Here is a 16,463-nt window from a genome sequence, read left to right as displayed (position 1 = left end):
GTCCTTTTTTAGCATAACAAACACTGTTCAAACACACTTAACACTGTCCAATCAAAGCTTAAGTATAAACATAATACCCAAGAAGGAAGAAAATAAATGGTCATTTAATGGTACAGAATGAAATTAGTTATAGGGGAAATATGCAGAATTAACTTATAAAATTCACTCTCCCGGAAAGGAGAGCAAGTATTCTGAGTAAGAGTATCATCAGGAGCATTCCACCTATTTATTTCAAAAGAGGAATAAATGCTTCCGGAATATCAAAGTAAGCAAAACCAAAATTTTAGTTAATTACTAAAAATGCATACTATTTCTAGGAATAGAAAATATAAAAGACTCAGCTCAACAATCTATCATTCCTTCTTGTAATGGATGCTGATCCAGGAAATTCAATTCCACATCTCTCTTCTTTCCACTTAGAGATATCAAGCTCTCAAACCTCTTATAACTTGTTAGGGTAGTGGTCCTATGTCTGCAAGATCTGACTTTCTGTTTACATCTGGCCCCAGTTGTCACTTACCTGCCCCTGTGAACATCATCATCAAACTGGGGAACAAAACCTTTGCAACGAGGTCCTGGAATGTGGCATATCAGATCCACACAGGAATCCCAAACTGTAGAAAGCAAAAACTACAAGCAGGGAAGGTGGAAAAGTATTAAGGATTTAACAAAACAGTACATTAACATTATGTAGAATAGTTGTGGACAAAGGAAAGTCAGTTGCAATAGGCAAAAACTCAATAAAATAGAGGTGATTTCATTTTGAGCAAAAGTTTCAAGCCAACTTCAAACATAACTGGCTTCAAACTTTAACTAAAAACCTCAAAAGTTTTGAATTCTTTTAATAATGACTGAACTGTAAAAGTTACAAGGAATCAGAGATTGACTTTTCTAGTTCAGAATAGTTATCTTTGACTATGAAGGGGAATGATATATAGGAAAAACTTGATGTTGAATATATATATATATATATATATATTTTTTGAGTTGGAGTCTCACTCTGTCGCCCAGACTGGAGTGCAGTGGGTGCTCCCAGCCTGCTGGGCTCTGGCGATCCTTCCGCCCCAGCCTTCCATGTAGCTGAAACTACAGGTGCGTGCTACCATACCTAACTAATTTTTTGATTTATTGTTGAGAGTTCTCACCAAGTTGCCCAGGCGGGTCTCGAACCCACGGGCTCACGCAATCCACTCACCTCAGCCTCCCAAGGCACAGGATGACAGGCTGAGCCACAGAGCCCGGCTGATGTTGAATATTAATTTATATTTTGCCATCACTGCTACTTGCTCTGACAGACATTTAAAGTTAACACTTAGAAAAATCTAAATTTTTCACAATTTGCATTTATCATAAGATGCATTTAGAAAATCTTAATAAATGGTTTGTTGTGAAACTACGAACACAGACTAGAAAGAGGTTCCTATTCAACAGGCAGGAAGTGGTCTGTGAGGCACTAGATGATATGCTACCACTCTTCATGTATATCACTTTTTTTTAGTTTTGTTCCCTTCTCTTGTTTTCCTCTTAATTTTTATCTATGACCCTTAATTCCTCTAGTTTGTTAATAATGCTTTATGCCCACGCAAGATTCCTACAAACATTACATAACCCTAGTGATGAATATAAAAGCTAAAGGAGTTCCTGGCACCTATATACTAGTTAAACTCTTACTTAAGAGATGAATAGCTTTCATAAACAATAACATTAAGAATTATATTAAGTCGGGCGCAGTGGCTCATACTTGTAATCCCAGCACTTTGGGAGGCAGTGGAGACAGGATTGCCTGAGTCCAGGGGTTCAAGACCAGCCTGGGCAATTTGGCGAGACCTCATCTCTACAATAAATCAAAAAATTAGCTGGACATGGTGGCACGCACCTGTTGTTCCAGCTACTTGGAATGATCACCTGAGCCCAGCAAGTCGAAGCTGCAGTGGCCATGAACATGCCACTGCACTCTAGCCTGGGCAACAGAGTGAAACTCCAATTAAAAAAATAAAAACAAAAATAAAAGAATTATCTTTAATGTATGCAATGCACAATAACTTTAGAGGCAACTCATAGACTGACTTGCTAGTTAATATTACAGCAAAGAGAACTGTAATAGTCAATAATTTGCAAAGTTCTATTTGTTGCTTGAAATTAGGGAAGAATATATATTTTAACTAAATTAGAATTTAATTCATTGATTTAATTAAATTAATGGTTTGTAATGTATCTCACTATAATCAGTATTGAGAACTATACAGTTATTACAGGATTATATTATTATAAAATTTTGAGCAATATCCTAATTTCCCCCAATTTGCAAAATCCTAGACTTATTTTGATTATGGTAAAGAATAGGATGACAGGAAAATGCAATATCACTAGTATTTTTCTTCTTATTGTTAAGACACCCAATAAATTCCCAATACCACTGTAACAAAAGTCTAGACAATAAAATATTTCTTTCAATTAAAAGATAATAAAAACAGTGATTTTAAATATTAGATTCAGGAGGCCTATAGTAGGCATCCAAAGTCCCCTAGAGCTGTTACTAATGCTCATGTAAAACAAGTATAATAAAATTTTTTTAATGGCAAAACTTATAAAGACAAGAATTTAATTAATCAAATCACCATGAATTAGCTACATGATAATCTCTGAAGGATATCCCATTTCTATTAACAGGATTTTCTGATTTGCATCAAAAAGCCAAATCAGACTGCATTTTCCAAATAAAACCCAACACAGAGATAGGAGCAGCGGCCCATGCATGGAATTTATTGTGTGCTACTGTTTATAAAATACTCGAATAGTCCTGCACATGCATAATATTTCCAACTTAGACAGGAGACCATACAGGGTGCACTTTCTGGCAAACAAAACAATAGATGGTTCCGCTGCCTGGAGCTCTGAGTTGTATTCCAGGGCATGAGGGAAGCAGGCCACCAAAGTAAAAGGAAATACCAAACTACAGTGGCAATCAATACAGGTCAATAATTGTGAGAAATTAGCACATGGTTCCATTTAGTTTAACCAAGCATTTCAGTAACTATCAAAAGAAAAATTTCAACATGCAGTCTTGACTTTTATGCTTCCACTAACATCTGAATGATTGAACAGAACCATTGCTTCTAGGCTGCAGTGCTTAATCAAAAACACTCCCAGAACATTTTAAAATTTCCTTTGCATTAAAACATAAAAATGATAGAAAGCCAGCAGCAAATCACCCTGGTGGCTATTTAAGCAACTTGAGTACTCACAATAAACTAAAATTTGTCATAACATCTAGGTAACCTATACATGTCGTACCTGTACATCATAGGTCTATATATTAAATATTTGCAAAATGAAAACATGCATACACAAAATACGTCAAGTTTTACAGACATGATTTGAATTAAAATTTACTTTGACAATGTACAAACTTCTTTTAAAGTACCTTAAATGAGTAATTCTGTAATTCTTCATAATTTTGAAATTTGGAAGTTTTCGTCTTAAATCTCTGGGGTATAAATCTCAAAAGATCTGGGCAAAAAACATCTAAATTAGTTTTTGGAATTGTGTTCAAGTAAGAGAGTCTGTCTAGAAATGGATTATGCATTTTTAATTGAAAAATACCAAGACTAAGTTACAGAATTAGCTACATTTAAGAACTATAGACCTGAGGTCAGCATTTTGTATAAACGCCAACTGGGTTTCTCAGCATTCTGCCCACAATTCAAAATACAGCTAGTAACCTCAGAAATGTATTTTAAGACCATGCTAATTCATCCTTTAAAGACATTTCATGGAAAAAAAAAAAAGTCCACATTAGCTCTTAGGATTACATTTGAAGTCATGGTTGAAAAACAAAATCTAATTCTACTGAGGGGAAAAAAAATCTCATTTGTAAACTTAAATGTGTGAACCACAAGCATAAATGGAGGTGTAGATGCCCTCCACTGGAAATTGCCCCAAGCCCCTTGCTCACTGCTCTCCACCTTGGCAGCGATGACCCAATCTTATCAGATAGCATAACATATCCCAGGGCCCTCAAGCCTCCATCCAGGAAGGGGGCTGGGTCTCAAAAGCAATGATGGTTTCTTCAGAGGGACTGTGACATTTACAGTCAGCTTGGCCGACCCCTCCAGCTCCTCGGGTGATCTGTCCATTTGGGGCCCGAGATGTGAGAGTCCCTGGGAAGCCGTGGGTCACTGGGCACTATGGTTGCCAGTCCCGTGGTTCTCAGTGGCATGTGCGGTGTTCAGAGAATTGAAACCATCTTGCTGTACAGCATCTTTCCGGGGTGGCATTCTCTCATTGATCCTATCCAAACCCTTTGCCTCTTCAAAACTGCAGATTCTATGTGATGGAGAGAATCCTCGTATTGCTTAACAAAATGCAAATTTGATAAGTCAGTAATTGAAAAACATTTTTGAGATTTCAAAAACATAATTAATGATTTTTAAGAAGAAAGAAATTAGCTCTAAGTAGCAACACTTATATCTTACTTTAACTGAATCCTAGCCCCATTTCAGTCTTCCCATTAAAATGTCAAATGTTTAAACCTAAATTATAAACATGATAGTTTCATAGATAACAAGTGTTAGCATGGCTTTCAAAAAATAAAAAACACAAAAAAATCTTAACCCTTCCCTGTCCCCAAATTCAACCTCCAGGCAACGGTCTGAGGGTCTCAGTCTGACTTCTACTACATCAATTGTGTCCTACCTCAGACCCTAAGAGCACCAGTGACTATCACAGTAAGGCAGCAACAAGAATAGGGGCAAGTGAGGAGGCTAAACAAGGTTAATCCTCAACATACAAATCTGTACCAAGAGACTGGGAGGAGAAAGAGGTAAAGATAAGTTAAAATATAGGCGATCAGAACTATTATGGAGGTCAAGGTATCATCACCCCATCACCACCAATATGAAATGAAAAAGGTGGGATATGCCTCCAAGAGTTAGATCTGTGTTTGGCTAACAGCAAAAAGTAATTATAATTTCAGATTTTAGGAGATGTCTTCCTTAATTTGTCTTCCTTAATTCACTGACCACTTACTGCACATTCTTTGGAAACTCAAATCAAAATAAATGGTAGTTTTCCACCAATTGTATAGTTTCTCATTCACTTCATCTAGAATGATGCATCCTCATTATTAAAATGTTCTTAGGAAAGATTTCCAAACCACTGGTTATAATCTGGTTACTTAATATGTACAATCCTTAGGACTCAGTCTATACACATGAACCAAATAAATGACTAGGGAAGCAAAACATTCAGCAATGTGTAACTTTAAGCCCACATATGATATACATGAATACAATCTTATCAATAAACTATAGCCCAAACAGCAGGGGGGAAAAAGGCATTTAGTGACAGTTCCTGCAATCTCAGTCAGGCGAATTACTGAAAATGAGTAAAAACAAACTCACATCTACATTTAAAGGGGGTTTCACTTACAGGAAAAAAAATCTGAGTAGCATAGAATCATGCAAAATATAGAGCAAATCCCTATTTGTAGGGTCAGTTTAGTAATTTCTATTAAAACAGGCAACTTTCAATGCTACAATATATAGCATAACATGCTATACTGTAAAGAAATCAGGGACAATAAATTCTGGTTATGTATCTTACAAGAAAAGGGAAAAAGCCAAACTGCCACTACGGACATCAGTCCTTATGATTTAAAAAAAAGAGAGAAATGTGACTGCTAAACCTGATGAGTCAGCAAATCTGATTCATCTTGGGCTGTGCAAGCTAGGAGTAAGACACACCCACAAGACATTCTCTGATGCCCACCCACACACCACAGATCTCTGCCCAGCGCAAGGACTCTGATCGTACCTTTTTCAGCCTCAATAGCCTCAACTGTGGCTGTACAGAAGTGAGCAGAGGCATGCAAAATGAATGAGAGAGATGAGAAGGGTCATATGTACAGCAGAAAAGGCAATGATCACTTAAAATATCACAGTATCCCATACTACATCATCATTTCCAATTTAACATAAGTAGTACCCAAATTAGAGAGCCCCATCCAATCCCCCAATTCCTGACACAGCACAGTTTAGACACAGCACTATGACAACATCACTCAGAGCACAGAACACATAAACCTATTTTAAACACAGATACCTCATCACCCATGTAAATGCACTCCAGTATTAACTGCCCATCTTGAATTCAGTAATTTGATGGCCTCAGAATTTTCCATTATGTTTATTCTATCACATCCATCACAATCACAGGAAAATTCTCTCGGATAAAATTATAATGATAGAATTGTAGCAGAAAAGCAAACAGGGAGGTTTCTCTCATGTCTAATGAAAACAATACTTGTCACCAGTTGGTTCTCTGAGATATAAACTAGAAGGGTTGGCAATGCTTTTCCTGTCACTTCTAATTTATAAGGCAAAACATAAGCTGCAAAAGCTGATTTGGTCACAATGAAATTTCAGGGCAGTAAACTTGGTGAATTACTCTAAGTAGATTAGTTCTGTAGCTCTGTTTTTTGTGGGAAACCTAAAAGGATTCCTCTTGTCTACCAGGAACTTCCTTTCTATTCTAACACTGATGTTCCAAATACCTAAAGATATTAACATCTATAGCCTTTAAAAAATTCCATTGATATTCAGTTTATCATGAACTCAATTTTGTCTCAGAAACTAAGAGCCTGCATTCTTAAGTGAAGAAAGACTAGCAAGAATCTTTTCAAACCCATCTACCAACTAAAGAGACGTTAAGTAATGGAATTGAGGTCTTACAGGCAATAAATCTGAATTATGTCATGATGTAGACATACACAGTTCTCATAAATGAGAAATAAATTCTTGATAAAGCTCATCACTGGTCCATTTAAAGAATTTCAACAGAGTCATACATTTTGTAGTCAAAAATTCTTTTTTTGCTCATTTCTAGGTTTGAAGTTTATAAAGAGCTCGTACTAAGGACCAGGACCTAAGACAGCAGAGAACAACAATATCTCATAATATTGCCCATTCTCCACTTTACCCAAAGTCCACACTCAGAATATATGTAACAATAATGCTCTGCCCCTTCTACTTTGCTTCATCTGCAGTAAGACCAATTAATTATTCCTGAAGTGACCTTTTAGCAGTAACTGTGTTTTAGAAATGATAAATTTTATACAAAGCAATTATTAATGTGAAAGTCACTGGAAAAATCTAAGGAATTAAAGCAGACCAAATTATAAAATGTTGATCTTAACCAGATAGTAAAGTGAACTGGGGACCCAAAGAAGTAGGATGAACACTGACTAAAGGAAGAGTTCATTTTCCTTAACTGGCTAAATTATATTACAAGTCAAAGCAGACACATTTATGGTATACTCACTATACAAATCACTATTTTAAAAAGCTAGCCCTGTATACATAGAAAATACTCTTACAATCTGCCCAGACAGAAAAATGGGATAAATTACCTACCTCTACTTGATCTGCCCTGGAACTCCCTAATCTTCAAAATGGGGACAATTCTCTTTATAATTTAGAAATTGAATAGGGAAAAAATAAAATGGATCTGAATACATTTTAAAGAAGTAACTTTATAGGAAACATTTCCTATGATAACAGAAGTAACTTTACAGGAAACATTTCATAACTTGTATTATACTCACACAGTAATAAATTATGAATAAAAACTAATTCACTATGAGAATTAGTATCGCTTTGTTTGTAGCAATAGTTTAAAAGTCTGTTAATGCATTTTTCAAGTTATGAAATGTAACGATATACATTTGAATAAATCGTTCTATAGACATCTGATTTTATATGTAAAAGCATTTTCTAGGTCAAATTATGTTCTCTACTCTTTTCTGAACTTCTGATTCTAAATCCTTTGCAGAATATAAAACGGATACCACACTCAAAATTGCATACCATGTTAAGCTTGAATGCTTAGAATTGAAAGATGGTCATTTGAAGCTTAAACATTAAGCTGGAAAGAAAGAAATCTGGTAATTGCAAAATACTATCTGAAAGGCACTATTTCTCCTCAATTTGTTTTCAGTTATATGGGGGCATCTTGACATGGCTTCAATAAGTTTGAGTATAGTGCTGCCTCAAACTGTGTTCCTCAATACTACACAGGATGACCAAGAGGAATCTAACATTAGTAAAACAGAGTTGGCTACATATTTTCCCCTATAGATCCTGGCAAAGACAGTATTACAGAGCTAGTTCCCAGTCAAATTTCCATAAAGAAAATGTACATAAAATACATAGGAACATAAAATCCAACTCCAATAGAGTTGTATAGTTAGCAAAAACTCAAGAATTTCATGCAAATTAACTGTTAAAGTTATTGAAAAGACTATTTTATTTTCTGACAAGAGGAGTAATTAGTTAGAACTTTAAAATTTGCTTTTTGTAATACCTCTCGGTTATACACACAAACATGAGAGAACATATCTACAGAATTTTAATTGTTAGATAATTCTTTAATCACACAGATGCAGCTTTGCATGTGTTTTGTGATTTATTTCCAAATGGATTTACCTTATGTGAGGAAAATAACTTCGACCAAATAATCAAACAACACTATCAAGAGCTAGTAGAACTAGGAAGCTATCTAATTTCCCAAATTAGACCCCCTCAACTCAGCTCCTTCCAGCAACTTATTCTATGATGGGAATAGACAATCCCTCCAGCAAAACTACTGTCTTTCAAGTCTCCCTTGCAGTTGAGGATGATTTCAAAGCTGAAAGAATGCACTTAAATCAGTGTGCTAAATAAGAATAAATAGAAGTGCTGAGCTGTCAACAAAGCATGTTAATTAGCAGGTGCTAACTGTGAATTCTGAAAGTAAAGTCTGCTATAGATACAACACAAAAGTAATAATATATCCAAAGATAACTGAGAGATGCCTATAGTGTAGATTACTTTAAGTACGATACCCTTTTAAGTTTTGTTTTTCTTTTCTGAACAAAGGGGAGGAAGAGTATAACAATTTTGTAGCTATTAAGATTCATTTATTTCTATTCACCTTTTTGTTAGTTTTATTGAATGTTTAAGATCATAGTTTGTTTTAATGTACATTCATGAAATTCCTTTCAGATCATTTTTCTGTTTACAATGTTATAAGAAAAATGGAGGGCAAGAAATGTAAAGAGAATCAAAGCAGATTTTTTTTAAATAAGAGAAAACTAATTCAGAATAAAAATTTGAAACTATTAATTTCAAAATATAGTTCAGATATACCAGTGGTGGTAGTCAACAATAAAATAACATATAAAACAGAACATGTATAGGCTACAAGTAAAGATTTAAATTATTTTTATTAAAAAGCACTTATGAAACTGAGTGAAATAAAATTATGAAAAAAATCAGTAATTTAAATAATCAAAAATTTAAATGAAAATATCTTTTTTTTTCTCTTTCAAAAATTAACTAATTACAACGCCAAAAAGAAACTTAATCATGACTAAGGAAAACATCAAGTCTGTTGCTGCCTGTTTTAATAGAATAATGACCCTTGGAGGGTTGTCAAAAGTGGCTAAAATAAAACATACATATTCAGGCTTTTCCACTTTACATTTTTTGCTTTCCAACCACAGGGAAAGAAATCTGAACTGATTTACTGTGTATGGTCTCTAACATTCACATCACTCTTTTCTATTTAACCTGTAATGGGCTTTCAAAAAGTTAACCCAGTATTTACACAAATATTTACGGCAAAAAAAAGTTTTTTAAAAAATATAAAATATTCAATGAGCCAGATTACAGGAATGCTTTACGTATAATTCTTTTTATTTTCATGCAAAATAAAAGCACACTTAATAACACCCTTTCAATTTTGACTTACAGGATTTAAATTCAACCCCTTATAACAATGACTTAAATCTAACGTTACATTCATGTTTAGAATGCACAAAGTGCAGCAACAAATGCAGCAAACCTCCAAACTAGGTGCTACAAAGCTGCTTCTACATCAAAAGACAGACAAGTGTCTGATAGAGTAATTTAATTGAACATACTTTTACAGACATACAGCTAACCTAAAGAAAGACAGACAGATTTAGGAAAGCAGCTACATCTGCAGAGGAAGGAAACAGCATGTTACAGACAGTCAATTATACATAGAACATTTGACAAACACCACAGAAAACAAACTTTGGCATCATTTACCAGGGTACAAAAACCTTGCACAAATCTTTTGGCAAGTGAAAAGTGCATAAGTAATTTTCTGGGGCCCAAGCAGATAGTTAACTCTAAATCGTTGTAAATATAAGCATAGTCTAATACAATTACATAAATTTTAAAAATTAAAAATAAGAAGCTTGGGATTACATTTCCATTCTAGTAATATGAATATCCCTGATTCACATTCTGAAACTGGAACTTTTAAAAGAAAAGGGTGAATAAGACAAATGAATAAATAAATATTTTCAGACATGATGATATGAGCTGATCCCATATCATTTCATGAAAAGCTAAGGAACTGACCGTTATTTTCAACTTAAAGGACTACCCATTCTATCAATTTTCTGCCCTGGTGAGGTATTAATCAGACACTATCTATGATATTATAAATGCCCTGCCTGTGTCAGCTGCTGAGACAAGAACTAAAAAACAAAAGGAATTCCCTACATGCATTATGTGTATTGTTAGCAAAAGAGTGAGGCGTGCCCCAGTCCATCTGAGGCACAGCAAGTTGCATAACATCATTACCACTTTGCAGGGTCTGCCGTCCTCCAGCTAACACTCCACTAGGCAACATCCCTGTGGGAGTCAGGCCCTTGAGTGTCAGCACGCTTTCACTCTCCTCCCTATAGCAGAGAGACATAACAAACATCAGACACTTCCAATAAGTACTTAGTTTAAAAGAGGACATAGGGTCCAGGTGTAGGCCATATATACAATTTATGACATTTGTCGTTATTACCATATTTTTCTTAGTTTCAAGACAAATTTTTGCATACTCTAAATGTTTCAGATAAGAGGGTGTGTACCTTACAATTAAGGCATATATTGTTTTTCCTGAAAAGTTTTATTAAGTGTGTGGTAAGATTCATCAATGGGCATCACACAATAGAGAAAATCTGTATTTCATATGCTCTATAGTTCAAATGGTTATTGTAATCAGTTTTGAAAACAATTTTCTTTTTGAGTTGGAGTCTCACTCCATTGCCCAAGTTGGAGTGCAGTGGCATGCTCATGGCCATACCAGCGTTGACCCACTGGGCTCCAGTGATCCTTCCACCTCAGCCTTCCAAGTAGCCGGAACTATAGGCATATGCTACTACGCCAGGCTAATTTTTAAAAATGTTATTGTAGAGACAAGGTCTCGCCAAGTTGCCTGGGCTGGTCTTGATCTGTGGGCTCAGGCAATCCATTCGTCTTGGCATCCCAAAGTGCTGAGATTACAGGCTGAGCCACCAAGCCTGGCCTGAAAACAAATTTCTAAGAACTGACTTATTCATTCACATTCTTAAACCTAGTCTTCCCTAATTAATCCCATGAAGGCAATTTGTGTCTCCAATAAAAAGGACTTCCTATATGGATGAATAAGTTCATCAGAAATACTCTGAAAAATACCTCCTCCTTTTTATCCTGCTCTGGCTTTCACGGTATAAACTTAGTGCTTTCAACACAGGACAAGAGATAGCAAAGGTAAGCAATAATAATCATAAGGGTCAAACTCCTAGTTTCAAAGGGATTTATGTTCCCTTCTATAATACACAAATATACAATTCACTTTTTTATAAGAAGAATGATACCATGTTGCTTTTAGAGGTCAAGCAGGATAATGCTTGTAACAAAGTACAATAAAAGTAATATCTGCAAAACAATCAAGAAAATATATCATTACCTGAGAACAGAGAAGACTCTTGCCATCTTGCCAATTGCTCGAATTTTGTTTCTTATGATTTCTTTCCGCGCTGCAGCTGAACCTACTTTCAATGGAATAAATAGAAAGGTTCAAGGTTAGGGCAACCATGCTTGCAGTATTCTATTCGCCTGCTCCACGCTCATTTTAACCAATACCAAGCCCCTTGCCACCAGCTAACATGGAGACTAGGTGAACTCATGCCAAAAAGTTTCTTGCTCTCTCAATGTTTAGCTCAACTGGACTAATACTGGGATCTAATACATACACAATGTAATCCACAAACTCTATGACCTCATGCTATTGACTTACCAGTAAAATAGCAATGGGGAAAAAAATTACACCAGCTTGCATTACAAACCAAAGGACAAAAACTGGTAAAAATCCTATAGTCTGTTTAATTGTCATGAAAGCCTATGGCATGCAGACTAACAGACAAGAGTATGTGATAGTCCTGTAGTTTTGTTTAACTATCAAAAATCTTTGACATGCAAGCTGTCATCATATTATGACAGAATAAACTTCTTTGCTCTAAGTTGGTCCAAAAGTAATGGCATGAAGGAGTTACTGTGCAGGTAAGCCCGAACTAAGGACCATACCTGCAATTCAACAACAATGCACATCTCAACCTAACGTACCAGGTGTCCTCTAAGGTCACACAAGTATATACAAGTTCTTACATCCCTAAGAGAGTATGACAAAAACAATGAAAAAAACACAGCTAAAGGTTCACTACTGCTTCATCTTTAAAGGGTTATCTAGCACTGACACAGAAGAGAATATACCAAAATCACTAGATTTTTGGCTGAAGAAAGACTCAACGGTTGTATCTTCCTTCCCTTGGCCTCCAGAAAGAACAATAAACTCAGTCCTGTTATCTCATATATAGCAACTAGCATCACTCTGGACCCAAGAGTGTGGTTCCTTAGAGCTGTGCTTCAACATAATGAAAACACACATATGGAAGCACCATGGTTGAGGAGAAGGTTAAGGAAAGGCTAAAGACGCTAGATCAAAAGGGGCCTTAGGAATACAGAGGCCTGAACAACTTTTAAGTCTTCTGAGTTAAAACATTTCATTTAAAATTCAAGTAGTCCACAAATACATATAACTAAAAACTAAGATGATGACTGGACCTGACTGTAAGGAAAGAGAAAAAGAAATCCAATTTCAAAGATAAAAACAAAATGTATTTTAGGGAAAACAGGCTCCAAGACCATGTTTATGACCTGCTAAAGAGTAATATTATGAGCACTGAAGCTAGAGCTTTTATAAGTCCAAAACTATGTGGGTGACTATAGTACTAAACAGGTATTTTTAAGATGCCAAAAAAAATTACTAAAAGTCTAAGAATCACATAGAATATTAAAATTTGAAGAGACATTAAGGATATTGCAAAGCTTAATCTCCTCATTTTATAGACAAGGAAACTAAGTTTATTAAGTGACTTGTCCAAGGACACAAGGTAAGTCTGATTCTCTCTAATGAATTAATATAGATATTTTGTTTTAAAATTGACTATTTTTTAAATCGCTAGACTTGGGCTGAGCAGTAGGGGTTTGGGAAGAATGGCTATAACGAAGTATATTTATATTTTCAATCTTAATTTATGTATCTGTAAAATCAAATAATATGTAAACTATTCTGGTTTCAAGTGAAAAAATTCACAGGAATATAAAAACACTGTACAAATCAGAATTTTAAATCAGTCTACAAACACATCATGCATCATATTAAAGTAAATGTCCACAGTAAAATTTCTTTGGAAAATAAGACAGACAATCAAACACCCCTAATCATGCAGGGAAAAATATAAAACATTACAAATAAGCAAAAGAATGAAATTTTAAAACAAGAGGAATGAAAAAGAGGGAAAAATATTTCCATGCACAGAAAGACAGATATCTTGGAATATGACTTCTAAAAACACCAAATACTAACCCAGATAAAAAATTAAACTAAATTTGCACATGGTCCAAGAGGACTCTGCATAAACATTACTCAATGAATGCGCTAACTTACATGGACATGAGGATATTATGAAGTCATATTTCAAAACAATGTTACTCTGTCTGGTCTGTACCTTTTTTATTGCCATATATGAGCCGTTCTTCAGATGGAGAGTCCAGAAAAAAGGAAGTGAATGATGGAGAAAAGGTGGTTGAGACAAATAAAAAGATAGAGATTTAACTCGGCAGTGGTACTGAAGAATGAATGTAGAAAGAAAGGGAGAAAAATGAAGGCCCTCATATTTAAAAATTTGAAAAATGTAGTACTATAGAATCTTGTGAATAAAAAAGGGATGCCACTGGGTAGAGCTCTAAAGTACAGATTTCTTAAAAGGTATGTGTTCAGAAGAAATTATGGACAGAATGACTATAATATTTGATGAAAGTAGACATAATTAGGGACAGAAAAAACACGTGAAAACACATAAGACTGATAAAAGACTGTGCTAACAACAATTGAACATTTATATTCATACCCCTAAGGAACTGTGTTACCCATGGAAGTATGTTAAGTGAGAGGTAATGATACAAGTGAAATACAAACTCATGTGGTTCTTCAAGGACATCAACATCTGCAAAATCTGTAGTATATATAGAGAAATGTAGGTAACTTTGTAAACTAACTCAGTGGAAAACCTTACCCACTCCCAATAAAGGAAAAGCTAAGCCTCCCACACTCTATAACAAGAACACATGATTTCCTGAATCTAAATTGTAGAACTTTTGCATATACTCAGGAACAACAGTATGTGCTTTCTGTTCCCAATCCAATCTGGGAGTCTGGGGATATCTTTTTGCAAAAACAGCAACAGACTGTTTCAAAGCAAGTAATCATTCTAAGAGCAGGCAGCCAAAATGCTTACATGTGAGTTTTCCATATCTTCCATACTAATGCTGAGATACATGATTCCATTATAGGAAATGCAAAGTTATTTTAATAAAACTACCACACATGTAGATTATGTATTCCCTTTACCAAACTGAAAACAAAAGATAAATAGTTGAAAAAATTGTATGCATTCTAAATATCACAGAAATCGGTGTTCAAAAATTTACTTTTATGGTTAAATAACACTTCTAAAAGGGATGCTATGTGCATTTATATATTTAGTGTTTATAAAAATTTTTGTCTTAACACTGACCTCACATATGTATTAAGCAATATAGAATAAGTGATGAATAAAGATTCATCACTTAACAACACAGAGTATTATTCGTTTACTTAATCTAAACCTTTAATATACAAAAATTACTCTTCCTGCCACTGGGAATTCTCCAATCCTCCTCTCTTGTCCCACAGAAAAGCTAAACTCTTATTTTGCCTCCACAGCAATCCCCATTCCATCAAGTTTTCAGATTCCTCCCCAGACCTAGTCCACAGGATGGTTCCACTGCTCTGCAGGAAAAGAGGAAGGAGAGAACAGAAGGCATGCCATCATGGTAAAAGGAAGGAGAAAAGATGAACGGAGCTAGAGGGAAGAAATCAGGGAGTACAAATAAGGAAGGGAAATAAAGCTAGTTCCAATAGCTCTTTCCCTACCCCTTAGTATCTAATCTCCTCCCCTGTCCTCTGGTCCCTCAATATTCTTTCTCTAACAAACCACTCCCATTACTCCATGCAAACTCCCAGACTCATATACTTAAAACTTTCTTGGAGTCCTTGCACCTAATACTTGGTAGCAGAAGAGTGAAAAAAAATGAGTAAATGTACTTGTCATGTCAGCAGTGAAGGGAGGTCTATTTTTAATGTTCAAAGCTGGAACTCAGTGTATTTTCCCATAGAAACATTGTCATAAATGGTGTTTAAAAATTAAAAATTACTTAAGAGTGGGAAAGAATTTTCATCCTCTCAATTCCCTCAATTTACGGATGAAAAGATATTGAGAAATTAGGTAACTTTTCCAATATTTTATAACTAATGAATGGTAGTGACAAGACACCTAAGCCACTGATCCTTTATATTAAACTACAAGGCCTATTTAACAATCAAATTCAATTTATCTCTGGGATAAAAGAATGACATAAGGTAGATAAATTACCATATTAATAGGAAAAATACTGAGAAGTTACATAAATCTCATTAGAAAAAATATAAAATTTTGTATTTATTTCTGGTTGAATCCTAAAGCACAACTCTGTGTCTATCTTCATATAAATCATAGATATCTAAAACTAAGTACCATAATTAGACTTAACAAGAAAATCTTTTTTCTTTTTATCATAGGAAGAGGACTAAAACATTACCTACTGCCACTCCTCTACTCCTACTTAACACACTATTGACAATATCGATAACTTTCCAGGCTGGAGTGCAGTGGCATGCTCACAGCCACCAAAGTCTCGACCTGCTGGGTTCAGGTGATCCTTCCACCTCAGCCTTCCAAGTAGCTGGAACTATAGATGCACGAAACCACGCCCAGCTAGTTTTTGTGATTTACTGTAGAGACAAGGTCTCACCAAGTTGCCCAGGTTGGTCTTGAACCCCCAGGCTCAGGCAATCCTCTCACCTCGGTCTTCCAAAGTGCTGGGATTACAGGCTGAGCCACCATGCCTGGCCGACAACTATTAAAGAATAAAAAGAAAAGTAGGCCGGGCTCGGTGGCTCAGCCTGTAATCCCGCGCCTTTGGGAGGCTGAGGTG

General features: G+C 35.3%; 1 protein-coding gene across 5 annotated transcripts in view; it reads right to left on the bottom strand.

Moving 5' to 3' along the window:
• Positions 1-2,736: 2,736 nt before the first annotated feature.
• Positions 2,737-16,463, bottom strand: part of PPP3CB (protein phosphatase 3 catalytic subunit beta) — a 63,421-nt gene continuing 49,694 nt past the window's right edge. Inside the window, exons 11-15 of one of the 5 annotated variants that reach the window (XM_008064273.2) lie at positions 13,898-13,924; positions 11,797-11,881; positions 10,656-10,753; positions 5,815-5,844; positions 2,737-4,354 (exon numbers count right to left, since the gene is read on the bottom strand). In XM_008064273.2, the coding sequence (XP_008062464.1) occupies positions 4,176-4,354; positions 5,815-5,844; positions 10,656-10,753; positions 11,797-11,881; positions 13,898-13,924 (419 nt within the window). In that variant the 3' untranslated portion in view covers positions 2,737-4,175. The remainder of the gene's footprint in view (positions 4,355-5,814; positions 5,845-10,655; positions 10,754-11,796; positions 11,882-13,897; positions 13,925-16,463) is intronic. The other 4 variants (XM_008064275.2, XM_008064276.1, XM_008064277.1 and 1 more) reach the window with 4 other exon arrangements.

The sequence above is a fragment of the Carlito syrichta genome, unplaced genomic scaffold (assembly GCF_000164805.1).
Source record: "Carlito syrichta isolate Samal-C Ts95f unplaced genomic scaffold, Tarsius_syrichta-2.0.1 Scaffold307258, whole genome shotgun sequence".
NCBI classification, from domain to species: domain Eukaryota; kingdom Metazoa; phylum Chordata; class Mammalia; order Primates; family Tarsiidae; genus Carlito; species Carlito syrichta.
This window is presented reverse-complemented; position numbering and strand designations above follow the sequence as displayed.